Source organism: Sus scrofa, chromosome 7, assembly GCF_000003025.6.
Source record: "Sus scrofa isolate TJ Tabasco breed Duroc chromosome 7, Sscrofa11.1, whole genome shotgun sequence".
NCBI lineage: Eukaryota > Metazoa > Chordata > Mammalia > Artiodactyla > Suidae > Sus > Sus scrofa.
Genome location: NC_010449.5, coordinates 46,266,603 through 46,281,070, shown reverse-complemented (window position 1 = coordinate 46,281,070; position 14,468 = coordinate 46,266,603). Strand labels below are relative to the sequence as shown.

Below are 14,468 nucleotides of genomic sequence, written 5' to 3'. Positions count from 1 at the left end.
CATTGTTGTCACAGCTGTGACCTAGGTCACAACTGCAATTCAGATCTGATCCCAAGCCCAGGAATTCCATGTACTACAGGGCGGCCAAAAAATAAAAATTAAATTAAAATAGGGAGCTCCCATTGTGGCACAGTAGAAACGGATCCAACTAGGATCCATGAGGATGTGGGTTTCATCTCTGGCTTCACTCAGTGGGTTGGGGATCCGGCATTGCTGTGAGCTGTGGTGTAGGTCACAGACGCAGCTCAGATCCCACATTGTTGTGGCTGTGGTAGGCCATCAGCTGTAGCTCTGATTCAACCCCTAGCCTGGGAACGTCTGCGTGCCACGGGTGTAGCCCTCAATATAAAAAAATAATAAAAATAAAATAAAATGCATTAAAAACCTGATATGAAATTGCTTCAGCTCAGAAGTCTTGCCCTTCCACATTTTAAATATATTGCCCACTGCTGTTTTGAGTATCAGTCATCTCTGCCAGATGATTTCAGAGAGGAGCCTGGAACAAGAGGCTAGTAGAGGAGGAAGGCCTTTTTTGAATAAGAACCTCCCAAGTGTGAACGGAATGACCACACTGACTAAGTCCTCTGAGATCCAGGAAAGGTCCATATTAACAGTGGATAAACTGGATCAAACATACTTGCATTCTCCACCAAAACCTTGGGCATGCGCTGGCGGTTCATCAGGAGGGGGAAGGGGTCTCTCCCGTCATTCCGTTCGTGGACCTCCAGAATTTCCACTGTGTCGTCCATCAGATAATAGTGAATGATGTAGGTCCGACATTCACCAAACATGCTGTCTGTATCATCCCAGATTGCATAGAATCGAAGGACCTTTGAGGAACCCAAAGCCATGACTTAAGTAAGAATTCTGCAGCTGGAGAGTTTAACTTAACTACTCTGGCATTTATGTATCAGACAATGATGAAAAGATTAGCTAGAAAGACTGTGAAGTCATCTCAGATGGTTTAAAAAAATACAGACGTATTCGCCCAAGATACAAAAACATCTGAAATTATATACCAGATGTCAACAGCTGGAAAGTATTAAATAATAGGCTTATAAGCTTGTGCTGAGAAAGGAGTCATTTCGATCCAAAATATTAGTAAGTGAAAGAGAAGCAGAATTAAAAGAGCAGCTGGTCCTTTACTCAGTGGTTTAAACATATTAATAAAGGTGCATTAAAAAAAATTAAAAATAAATAAAATTAAACAAAAAAAATGGAGTTCCCGTCGTGGCACAGTGGTTAACGAATCCAACTAGGAACCATGAGGTTGCGAGTTCGGTCCCTGCCCTTGCTCAGTGGGTTAACGATCCGGTGTTGCTGTGAGCTATGGTGTAGGTTGCAGACGCGGCTCAGATCCCGCGTTGCTGTGGCTCTGGCATAGACTGGTGGCTACGGCTCCGACTGGACCCCTAGCCTGGGAATCTCCATATGCCGCGGAAGCGGCCCAAGAAATAGCAAAAAAATAAATAAATAAAATAAAGGTGCATGTGAATGGTTTGAGTACAATATGGAAAGAATTTTCATTTATTATTCAGTCTCTTTTTAGTTCTTTCAATCATTCCTTCTAGTAACAGTATCACCAAAACAATCCTTATTTATTCATTCATTTTTTAGGGCCATGTCTGCAGCATATGGAAGTTCCTAGGCCAGGGGTCGAATCAGAGCCATTACCTGCCAGCCACTGCAATGTGGGATCCAAGCTGAGTCTGTGACCTACACCACAGCTCACGGCAATGCTGGATCCTTAACCCACTAAGCGAGGCCAGGGATCAAACCTGAATCCTCATGGATACTACTCAGATTTGTTCCCACTGAGCCACGACGGGAACTCCAACAACACAATCTTAAAATACAAATAACAGACCTATGACTGTACAAAGAATGTCCCTAGGGAGTTCCCATTGTGGCTCAGCAGGTTAAGGACTCATCTCTGTGAGTCAAACTCACGTGGGTTTGATTCCTGGCCTCACTCAGTGGGTTAAGGATCTGGTATTGCCAAGACCATAGCTGCAGTTCTATTTCGACTCTTAACCTGGGAACTTTCATATGCCAGAGGTGCAGCCACCAAAAAAAAAAAAAAAAAAAAAAAAAAAAAAGACTACCCTTAAAAGACCTTGCTGGGACTAAGTGAAATTTTCTGAACAAAAAGGAATTCCACCACTGAGAGACAAAGAGCAGCAAATAAGCACTGAGGGTGATGTCTCCGTTTTCTCTTTGCCTTTAGCACAGAAAGGAGACAAGTCTGCTCTATGCACACCAACCCAGGAGGAGGAAAGACAGGAAGGCTGGAACACAGTTGGAAAAATACCAGCACACTCTGTACTCATACATCAATATAAAACTTAAAAAGGAAGCATCTGCAATGAGAATGCTGTGAAATTACTCTTTTAACGTTAGAACCCTACATATATGCAATAGCTTTGAAATTTCCCAATAATTCATTTAAGGCTTCCCAAAGGATTCTTTGAGATTAGTTCCTATTTGGGAAAAGTAGGTGGCTGAAAACATAAAGTGGGAAGCAGATGTAGCTCAGGAATTGCTTTAAAAGTTTGGTGGAACTCACAAAACCCCATAATCTTCTTTGAATCTCTGATATGTAACAGGCACTCCTTTACCTCTAACCTTAAGTGAAACCAGAAAGATAGCACTATTATCTGACCAGCTACATTGTAGATGGAGGAGTTCCTGTCGTGGCGCAGCAGAAATGAAGCCGACTGGGAACCATGAGATTGCAGGTTCTATCCCTGGCCTCGCTCAGTGGGTTAAGGATCCGGCATTGCTGTGAACTGTGGTGTAGGTCACAGGCACTGCTCGGATCCCATGTTGCTGTGGCTGTGGCGTAGGCCGGCAGCTATAGCTCTGATTAGACCCCTAGCCTGGGAACCTCCACATGCCATGGGTGCAGCCCTAGAAAAGACAAAAGACAAAAGACAAAAAAAAAAAAAATTATAGATGGAATGTTTCAAAATACACATGTATCAAAATAGGTTGCTAATGAGCAGTACTGCATTTGGAAACAAACCTTCTGGGGTGCCTGGGTCACTTACCTGTTTGTCAAAGGTGAGAAACTGCTTCAGTTGATCAAAGTCCGTTGGAGTCACATACTTACGAAGAGGCTGCTTCCGGAGTTCAGTGTAAGGATCAAGAGCCATCTTCTCTGGTGGATTTAATTCAATCCCTTGACTTTCCAGAAATACCTACAGAATTTGAAAGTAATAATGATCACCTTCCTTGAACCTCCTCAAAGTAGATATTAAGTGAGAGTGTAAAAGTAAGTATAATGAGAATTTCTATGCCACTGCCCACGTTAACCATTAGTTTGCAACTTGAGCCTATCTTACGGGTACTAAGCCTCCAAATGACCCAATTCTATAGCACAGGTAATAACTGATAACTGCCTTAAGTATAACCAGAAGACATGATGGTAAGGCTTTAAATATGAACTCAGATCAACTAGATTTAGTTAGGAGCCCAGCAACAGAAGAAGTACTAGGATGGCTTATATATACACATTAGGAAACTAACCATAGTTTGCACAACATGTAATTCATTTTAGGTATGATGGCAAGCTACACAATGGTAAAGTTAAGCTGAAATCAAACTCTCAGCTTTCCATCTTATTTAAAACAAGTATATGATTAAGTAGTTCCCATACACACACACACACACACACACACACACACACACACAAGAAAGTATACCCACTGGTTATTTTAGGCCAAAAAACATTTCAGCCAAATAGGAAAGATAAATCAAGCACTCAAATCTCACCAGAAAAAGTTAAAGAAAGCATCTGAACTTGACTTTTGCGATCTTGAATTTTATTTTGCTAAGTATGAATAAATACGACATTTATTTAAAGTCACTACAGGAAGTTCCCATTGCGGCTCAGCGTTAATGAGCCTGACTGGTATCCATGAGGATGCAGCTTTGATTCCTGGCCTCGCTCAGCAGGTTAAGGATCTGGCATTGCCATGAGCTGTGGTGTAGGTCGAAGATGCGGCTTAGATCCCTTGCTGTTATGGCTGTGACACTGGCCAGTAGCTATAGCTCTGATTCAACCCTTAGCCTGGGAATTTCCATATGCCGCACGTATGGCCCTATATAGCAAAAATAAAGTCACTATATAGTTTAATACAACTTGACAATTTTTTTTTCGCTTTTTAGGGCCACACCTGCAGCACATGGAAGTTGCCAGGCTAGGAGTCAAATCGGTGCTACAGCTGCCAGCCCACGCCGCAGCCACAGCAACACAGGATCTGAGCTGCATCCACGACCTACAACACAGCTCACAGCAATGCTGGATCCTTAACCTACTGAATGAGGCCAGGAATTGAAACCACATCTTCATGGATACTAGTCAGATTGTTCTCTGCTGCACCACAATGGGAACTCCACAACTTGACAATTCTTAAAAGCACCACAATAAACTATCTTTTTTTGTTGATCAGAGAAGTACAAGTTCCTAGGATCTGTTTACATGCTCAAACTGGAAATTAATCCAAAATCTGGACTTCTTTTGGGAATTGTGTGGTTTGCTTTTAATTCAATAGAAAATAGATATAACTCAGTGCCAAAATATTTGAGTTTTAGCATTAGCTCTGCTGGTAACTAGCTTGTAATCCTAGTATTTCAAGTTCTACTGGGCAGTGTCTGATATCCTTTCAATATTAAAATATTACAATCCCAAAGTCTATTGAAACTATTAAGGTGCAGATAATGACAATAAAACTCTCCTCTTCCTTGAGATGGTCTACTAGTGTAGCAGGATTACTGAGGTATTTAATGGGTGTTTTACTTCTTTCTGTTGCTTCCAACAGATAACCAGGCCCTTACCTTACCTTAGGGATTTGGGGCAGGAATGCAGAAGCTTCCTGACATTGACTGCTCTTCCAGGCTCTTAAAAAAAAAAAAAAAAAAAAAAAGCCTAAACTTTGTTTATTCTAAAGTGTCCCAAAAGGAGGGGAGAGAAGGGAGAGAAGCAACTGTCTGAAGGGCAAGAGGAAAGAAAGAGGGGAGATGCCCTCAGACACGGTTGGTGGGTCTTAGAAGAGGAAGACTCCCCATGCTCTCGGGGTGGGGGGTGGGGGGGACGCGTGGAGAGCCCAGGTGCCACAGTCAGCACAGTCTCTCACTCAGCACCTATGCTTCAGGGAGATGCCCTGGGTCCCTGGACAACTAACAGACCATGCTGGATGAGCCCTTTAGGTCGGAAGTGCTGCTGCTTCCTTGCTCTTCTCAAGGTTTGGAATCTTTGGCAAAGCCGAGGTCGAACAGAAACACCAGGCCAGTTGGACTGGGGCTCAATTAGGTCTTAGGTTACTTTCTTTCTTTTTACAGCCACACCTGGGGCATATGGAAGTCCTTGGGCCAGGGGTCGAATTAGAGCTGCATCTGCGACCTCTGCCACAGCTTGCGGCAATGCCGGATCCTTAACCCACTGACCAAGGGCAGGGATCGAACCTGCATCCTCACAGAGACAATGTCGGGTCCTCAATCTGCTGAGCCACAACAGGAGGGCCTGGTCTTAAGTTACTTTTAAAAAAACAAAATAATATCTCTTATGCATCTGCATCCATTGAGTAGGATTCACATCTGCTACACTAGCAGTAATACTTTAGTGAAGACAATACATTCTAGCTCTCTGAGTTCTGGGGCTTTATTTTTTAATGTGTTCAGTTCATGCTGTGTATGGGACCATTTATGTGGAGCCGTGAGGAGGGATGAGAAGGGTGGGCGGTGACGATATGTGGTGAACAGAAATGGTTCCTTGTACAAATCACACTGTAAAGATAGCTCTCTTCCTTATCCACTCATAGGTCTAGCTCCAGTAAAAATCATCAAATTATGTAAGATGTGCATAAATTTTAAACTGTTATAGGAGCCAACTTCGAACACAGCAATTATTGAAAACACAATTCAGTCTGATTATCAGGGCTTGAAATACTCAATTCCTGTTTATAATCAGTCATTAAAATATAGTTGATTTTCATTATTCACAAATTCTGTATCTACAAATTTGACTTGTTAAAACTTATTTGCAATCAACCCTGTGGTGCTTCTGTGGTTCTTCACAGACATGTGCGGTACAGTGAAAATTCTGAGAGGCCTCGGGTGCACCTTCCCAGCTGAGGCTGAACAAGGTGACACCTGCCTTCTCCTTTCAGCTTTCATAACAGAAAACTGTCCTCTTCATGGTCTATTTGGGGGCACTTTTTCTCACTTTTGTGCCTTCTGTGCAATTTTGCTGTTGGAAATGACCTCCAACTTTGGTGCTACAATGCTGCCCTGTGTGCTACACGCAAGAAGACTGTGATGTGTACCAGATGCCATAAACTGTACATTAAAAATGGTTAAGGAGGGAGTTCCTATCGTAGCTCAGTAGCTAATGAATCTGACTAGGAACCATGGGGCTTCGGGTTCTATCCCTGGCCTTGCTCAGTGGGTTAATGATCCAGCGTTGCTGTGAGCTGTGGTGTAGGTCACAGATGCAGCTCGGATCCCGAGTTTCTGTAGCTGTGGTGTAGGCCAGCGGCTACGGCTCCAATTCGACCACTAGCCTGGGAACCTCCATATGCCGCAGGCACGGCCTTAGAAAAGGCAAATACACACATACACGCACACACAAATGGTTAAGGAGTTCCCACTGTGGATCAGCAGTAATGAATCTGACTAGCATCCATAAGGATGTGGATTTGATCTGTGGCCTCACTCAGTGGGTTAAAGATCCAGTGTTGCTGTAAGCTGTGGTGTAGGTCTAGATGCGACTCAGATCCTGTGTGGCTGTGGCTGGCAGCTATAGCTCCGACTAGACTCCCTAGCCTGGGAACCTCCATATGCCATGGGTGCTACCCTAAACAGACAACAACAACAAAAAAGTTTATAAAGTGGTGAATTTTATGTTATGTATATTTTACCATGAAATAAAAAAGTGCAGCTGTGATGCACCTTAAGGAAAAAACACAAGTGTCAGTTAAGCTTCATTCAGGCATGACTTAACAGTGCTATTGGCCATGAGCTCAGTTTTAATGAACAAATAATAGATTTTAAATATCGTGTCTAAACAGAAACACACACAGAACAAGGTTATGTATTGACCAGGGGCTTGTAGGAACCTAACCCTGTAATCCTCCTAGGAGCAATGGTTTAGTGTTTGCTAATTCAGCATTTGTGGCGACTGCACTGAAAGTAACTACTGTAAATAATGAGAACTGACTGTAGCTGACTGAGATCAGCAGCTCAGTGACCAACTTGCAAATGTTCGAAATGTCTGTAAAAACAATTATAATGCTTTATACGTTTCGTAATGTTTCACTGTTGGCACAATTCCGGAACTGCCTAGGATAACAGGGCCCCGAAAAACATTAAAAAATGAGAAATCACGATGCAGTTGAAGAGGACAGTATCTCAAAGATGGTCCAGCACCTCCACCTTCTGCACCGTCTTCTCTGCTGCTCGGCAGCCTGGATGCCATGGCTCCTCTCCTCACTGCCCTGAGGTCCTGTCTCATCAATGGGGCCTCGGCTGATCAGCTTTTACATACAGGACCCCATCCAAGTGTTATCCCCTCTGCTCTCTTTAGCTTCTTTCAAAGCTCTTATCAGCATCTGACATACATTGGTTTGCTTATTATTTGTCGCTTCCATTCTATGGAGAATGTAACAACCTCCATTAGGACAAATCTTTATACCTGGCAGCTAGAACAGTGCCTGGAAGATGGCAGGCACTCAAAGAAGTACTTGGTAAACACATTACTAAATGAAAAAACAAACAAACAAACAAAAACAATGAGTGAACTCATAGGAGCTCAGTGCATGGTAAAATTTAATCGTGTTTTTTTAAAAAATTAATCACACTGGCATTAGGTCACATGGGATTAAAGGCAAAAAATAATTCAGAAACTATCTCTGCCACTAAAAGAAAATTTTTTTTAACTAAGACAAATTTGGAATAGATATCTTAATATCTACATTTCACGTAAAGAAAGTGCTCTATTTGCTCTTCCTCTCTCTCTCTACAATTAAATGTTATTAAAAAATCCATATTTATGAGTTCCTGTTGTGGTGCAGCAAAAACAAATCTGACTGGTAACCATAAGGTTGCTGGTTCGATCCCTGGCCTTGCTCAGTGGGTTAAGGATTCAGCGTTGCCGTAGCTGTGGTGCACAGATGCAGCTTAGATCCTGCATTGCTGTGGCTGTGGCGTAGGCTGGTGGCTACAGCTCCGATTTGACCCCTAGCCTGGGAACCTCCATATGCTGCAGGTGCAGCCCTAAAAAGCAAAAATAATAACAATAATAATAAAAAATTTAAAAATCCATATTTACAAAATAGAGAAGTAGATGATTTTTCTCAATATAAAAAAGTGTTTTCTGGAGTTCCCACTCTAGTGCAGTGGGTTAAGAATCCGACTGCAGTAGCTCGGGTTTCTGAGGAGGCACAGGTTCCATCCCCAGCCCAGCACAGTGGGTTAAAGGATCCAGTGTTGCCTCAGATCCAATCCCTAGCCCAGGAATTTCCATATGTTGCAGGTATGGCCATTATTTAATGTTTTCCTTTAAAAATGGTTTTATTTTGGGAATTCCTTTAGATATTAAGTTTCCCTTGAATATAGCAAGTATGAGTTAACAGAAAAAAAATGCAAATCACACAAAAAATTTTAGGCTTATATCTGCTAAACAGAGGCAGGACTGTTTTTGCAAACCCAAACTTCAGCTAAACTGCCCAGTCCTCTTCCGTATTTCAATCACATCAAGGGTTCTAGCTCCCCCTACTCTCTATCTGAACAGCATAGGAACTGATTCTTCATCACATGAGTCAGCTGTGAGGAGAGTTTAACTTAATTTGAATGGATATGTAGCCACATGACTGTGGGGGAAAATGATGTCCCCCCATAGCGATGGCACCCAACTGCACCTACACCAGCACCGAATTAACCTACGCAACAATCCAGTCCAACAGACAATCAGCGTCCTCCTCTTACCCCACAAGTGAAACGTACCATGATTAGAATAACGCCTCAGGAGTTTCCTTGTGGGGCAGCAGGTTAAGGATCCAGCAATCTCGCTGCAGCAGCTCAGGTCTCTGCTGTGGCATGGGTTCAATCGCTGGTCTGGGAATTATCACATGCTGGGGACACCCCGGCCCCCCAAAAAAGAATAGTGACTCAGACACCACAACTTCCAAAAAACATAAACTAAATGATACCTGCGTGAATTTGTCACAGTTGACAATGCGGAAAGTTCTGCCATAAATGGTGATGTTTATTCCTCGGTTCAGGTCCTTCCAATGGTAATGGTCTCCCCGGTCGTTCTTGGGTAGCCGCTGGCGTTTGATTAACTTGCCTTGAGGGATCCCAGAGTTTTCCACGACAGGCTCTATGACAGACATGCTATCATCCTCTAGATAGTAGTAAATATTCACTTGGCGGATCCTGTAATGCTCCTCAGTTGACCCGGGAACATCTTCTTGGAAATAGGCATCAAATTTCAGCACCTATAACACAGAAGAGAGGGAGAAATGAGTTTCTCATCCAAAAAAATAGCAAGCCCCACTCAGGAAGGTCTGAATACTCATCACTCCCATCTCCTAAATCAAAGGCTGCCACCTGTCCCTGCTGAGGGACAAATAGACCCTTGCCACCTGTTTCTGTAGGACCTGCAAGCTAAGAATGGTTTTTTTTACATATTTAAGTGTTGAAAAATCAAAAGACTAACAACATTTCCAAACATATGCAAACCGTATCGAATAATTAACACACATTTGCTAAGGGCTGCTTTCCCATTATAAGGGCAGACTTGAATAGCTGGGCAGCTGCTATGAACTGAATTGTGTCATAACTGAATTGTGTCATTCGTTGTCCCCCTGCCCCCCCGCGCCCCCATATTCCTATGTTGGAACTCTTTACCCTCAGTGTGACTATACTGTGGAGATAAGGTCTTTAGGAGGCAGTTTAGCTTAAACGAGTCCTAAGGGTGGAGCCCTAATCCAACAGAACTGGCGGCTTTATGAGAATAGGAAGAGAGCTCTTCCCCTCTCTCAGCACACATGCACCAAGGAAAGGCCACCCGAGGACACAGCAAGAAGGCCAGGAAGAGAGCCCTCACCAGAAACCAAATCAGCAGAAACCATCGTCTTGGACTTGAAGCCTCCAGAACCGTGAGAAAACTAATTTCCCTTGTTTAAGCCACCTGGCCATATCTTATTATGGCACCTCAAGCAGACTAAGATAGCTGCAAAGCCCAAAATGTTTTTTATTTGGCCCTTTACAGATAAAGTTTGCTGACCTCTGATCCAAACACTCAGACAATGTGTAGACTGTTTACTAATGTGTCCCTTAAAGATCTTAACTCTACTAGCTTCGCTTCAATGTCAAAAATCCCTCTTACAATTTCTGGGAAAAACAAAAAATTTGGACTAGACCCTGACCTTTGGTTTCAGAATGAAAACGAAGGCTCAAGTCCATTTTGTAAGAAGTAGAGTCCCTTGTAAAGGCACATTAATGACACATTCATTCTTAGAGCTTTTGTATGAATGACTCTCAAATCATCAATCCACCACAGACCCCGGATGGCATGTTAACCACCCTCATTGTGCTCAGACACATATAACCTAGACAGAGTAAATTCTAGGTTTTCTGGAAGCATCTGCATCAGCGTGAAGTCGAAATGGCACATCTATTGTACATTTAAAAAACATTTAAGGAGTTCCCGTCGTGGCTCAGTGGTTAACGAATCCGACTAGGAACCATGAGGTTTCGGGTTCGGTCCCTGCCCTTGCTCAGTGGGTTAAGGATCCGGCGTTGCCATGAGCTGTGGTGTAGGTTGCAGACGCGGCTCGGATCCTGTGTTGCTGTGGCTGTGGTGTAGGCCGTCAGCTACAGCTCCCATTAGACCCCTAGCCTTGGAATCTCCACATATGCCAGGGGTGCAACCCTAAAAAGACAAAAGACAGAAGGAAAAACAAACAAACAAGATGAAATGCATGAATGTAAGGAAAGGTTTAAAGGAGAAAAATCATAAGGTAAAAGCAAAAGACAAAGATCATTATTTATTAATTTATTGCTTTTTAGGGCCAAGGGTGCAGCGTATGGAAGTTCCCAGGCTAGGGGTCGGTTTGGAGCTGCAGCTGACAGCCTACACCACAGCCACAGCAATCTTGAATCCAAGCTGTGTCTGCAACCTACACCACAGCTCACAGCAACACTGGATCCCCTACCCACTGAGCGAGGCCAGGGATGGAACCCCCATTCTCACGCATACTAGTCAGATTTGCTTCCACTGTGCCACAATGGGAACTCCAAAGATCATTTTAAAGTAACAATTTAGAGCAACTGCAAAGAGTTGAAATGAGGGCTGATCAGTAATTCATATATGAAATGATCTGTATTTGAACCACAGATTACAAACAGAAGTAAGAGCCAGAAGTTATCAGATAATGGAACCTGCCTCATTTTACAAAGGAGGAAACGGAGGCTCGGGGCAGTAAGGTGGCTTGCCTGAAGCCAAAGTTGGGACATAACTGAATGGCAGACTGGAGTTCTCTAGCTACAACTCACTACATCTTAGATAATAGGTGCCATGCCAGTCCAGAAAAAGAATCTGTGTGAGTGAAGATGGTCAGAAAAGTTTTAAGTGAAGAAGATAAGAGGGGGTTCCAGGCATGGTACCCACAGAGGAAGCAGAGGAAGAAAACCAAGCAGTAAGCAGGCTAGGATGTGGGAGGAAGAAGCTGGGTGTGATGCTCAGATGGCAAGCCCCTCAGTGGTCCAGGTCCGCAGTAATAAACTACCAATGATGGAAAAACAAGGAAGGGTGATTGGACTGACAGTGGGGAAGTGGGAGGGTGGAAGCGGACCAGGCACTGAGGAAAACAGTGCTAGGATGGGTGGAGAGTCTCATGAAAGCAAACACAGGAAGAAGATTGGGCAAGCCCGTGAGCTCAATTTGAGATGTACTAAATTCAAGGGACAGCACAGTTAATGTTGCAGGGGACAATACGAGATGCAGGGCTGGGTTCTGGGAAAGAAGGCAGTATTAGAGAAAAATCAGGACCACTCAAACATTTTGACCTGAGCAACTTAAAAAAAAAAATGGAACTACTATGAAATCGATACTGGAGAAACTGTAGTGGAACAGATCTGGGGAATGGGAAAACAAAATTAGGGGTTCAGTTTTGAACATGTTTGGTTTGAGATTTCCATTAAACATTCAAGAGGAGACGTCAAGCAGGCAACTGCACCTAAGATTCAGGACGCAGTTCATCGTGTAAAGGACATTTCAAGCCATGAGTCTGACGTGGACAAAGAAGAAGACCAAAGACTGAGCCCTGGGGCACACCCATGTTCCTACACCATCTCCTTCTAAGACGGTGGCGGTGGGGATGAAAAGACCTTTGGGAATAGGAACTTGGCCTCAGAATGCGAGCCAGGGAGGAGATACACCCACGCAGACACACACACACTTCAAAGCTTCAAATAATCAAAAAATCCTACATTCTATTTGTTTAATGTTAATAGGTTATTTTTAAAAATCTTCTGCAATTATGCCATATGATCAGTACAGATATCTATGCATTTACAGTAGTGAATTATGACCACATGGTCATTTTGCAAAATCCAAAACATTCCTTTTGAAGCAAAAAAAAAAAAGAATAATGTAAAATTAAGTAATACACAGTTCAGTTTTTGCTTTATATTCATTGTAGTACATTCAGACTGTGCAGGGAAAAGAAGTAACTGATTATGTATCTATGACATTATTTCGTATTTCTTGAAGAATCTGTCCAATTAACTAGGACAAAAATTCTCAGGTTCTATGGCTATTTGGGAGTCCACTGTCTGACATAAACTGTAAGTGGTAAAAATTTTATGCATTTAAAAAACCCCTCAGGATTTCCCACTGCGGCTCAGTGGGTTAATACAAAAGAGCCTCTGCAAGAATGCAGGTTGGATCCCTGGTCTTGCTCAGTGGGTTGAGGATCTGGTCTTGTGGCAAGCTGCAGTGTAGGTTGCAGATATGGCTCAGATCCCACACTGCTGTGGCTGTGATGTGGGATGCTGCAGCTCCAATTTGACCTCTAGCCCAGGAACTTCCATGTGCCAAGGGTGTGGCCATAAAAAAGAAAAAAAAATTAAATTTAAAAAACCCTCAAAGTTTTTTCTGTACATTCACTTCTAATAATTTAATAGAAATCAGTTTGTCCAATAAAGTATTTGGGCTTCCTGGGCATATCATCTATACATCTGGCTAAAACTGCATGTTTTCAATATGTAATTCATATTACAAAGAGCCACACAAATATGTGAAAACTTAGGACAGGAATATTCTAACCCTAGTGTACTTAATTATTTGTTAATCAAAAGGTACTTATCTACTATTAAGAAGCGAATTAAGGAGTTCCCATAGTGGCGCAGTAGAAGTAAATCCAACTAAGAACCATGAAGTTGTGGGTTTGATCCCTGACCTCACGCAGTGGGTTAAGGATCTGGCATTGCCATGAGCTGTGGTGCAGGTCAAAGACGCGGTTCAGATCTGGCATTGCTGTGGCTGTGTGTAGGCTGGTGGCTACAGCTCTGATCAGACCCTTAGCCTGGGAACCTTCATATGCCACGGGTGTGGCCCTAAAAAGTCAGAAGACCAGAAAAAAAGAAGCGAATTAAGAGTTCTGTGCTCCTCCCAGTAAGAAATGACCAGAAAAGAGTTAATCTAGGAAAACTATTTAGCAAATAGGATAACCTTAGCTTTCTCAGGTAGAATAAGAAGGAAATATATTATGCGGAAAGGAAGGAAAAGACAATATTTAGACACTGTTAAAAAACGTATTTTTCAGAGTTCCCATTGTGGCTCAGTAGTAACAAACACAACTAATATCCACGAGAACGCATGTTCAATTCCTGGCCTTGCTCAGGGGGTTAAGAATCCAGCGTTGCCATGAGCTGCGGTGTAGGTCGCAGATGTGGCTAAGGTCCCACCTTGTTGTGGCTGTGGCTGTGGCGTAGGCTGGCAGCCGCAGTTCCAATTCAACCCCTAGCCTGGGAACTTACATACGCTGTGCGTGCCGCCCTTGAAAAGAAAAAAAAAAAAAAAAAAAGTATTTTTCACGAAACTTCACAGCTGGCTAGACTCCTACGTGTATTCCAACTAATTATGTAGATGAGGACACTAGAGTTTGTGACTGGCCAAGGTCCCAACACTGGTTGGCAGGAGACCTGGAATTAGAATCCAAGTCTCTTAATTCCCCCAGGAAGCACTCAGAATGCCACCGTAAACTTGGAAATATTCACAATTACATCAAGATTAAAAGGGAGGATGCTTGAATAAATACTTTCATATCACAATTATAAAAAGCCTAGCCACCCTTTATTGTTATTTTATTCTATTATAGCTGTGTTGCATGCTCAGCTTGCCAATTTTCAGCAGCAACAGAGACAATATATTAATTTCATTTGTTAAATAATGATTTATC

At 42.8% G+C, this 14,468-nt stretch overlaps 1 protein-coding gene across 2 annotated transcripts in view; it reads right to left on the bottom strand.

Moving 5' to 3' along the window:
• The window catches only part of EFHC1 (EF-hand domain containing 1), a 75,347-nt gene that overhangs the window by 39,191 nt on the left and 21,688 nt on the right, over window positions 1–14,468 (bottom strand). For both annotated transcript variants that reach the window (XM_001928760.6, XM_013978451.2), the window contains 3 exons: window positions 9,210–9,497; window positions 3,051–3,200; window positions 638–830 (listed from right to left, as the gene is read on the bottom strand). In XM_001928760.6, the coding sequence (XP_001928795.3) occupies window positions 638–830; window positions 3,051–3,200; window positions 9,210–9,497 (631 nt within the window). The remainder of the gene's footprint in view (window positions 1–637; window positions 831–3,050; window positions 3,201–9,209; window positions 9,498–14,468) is intronic.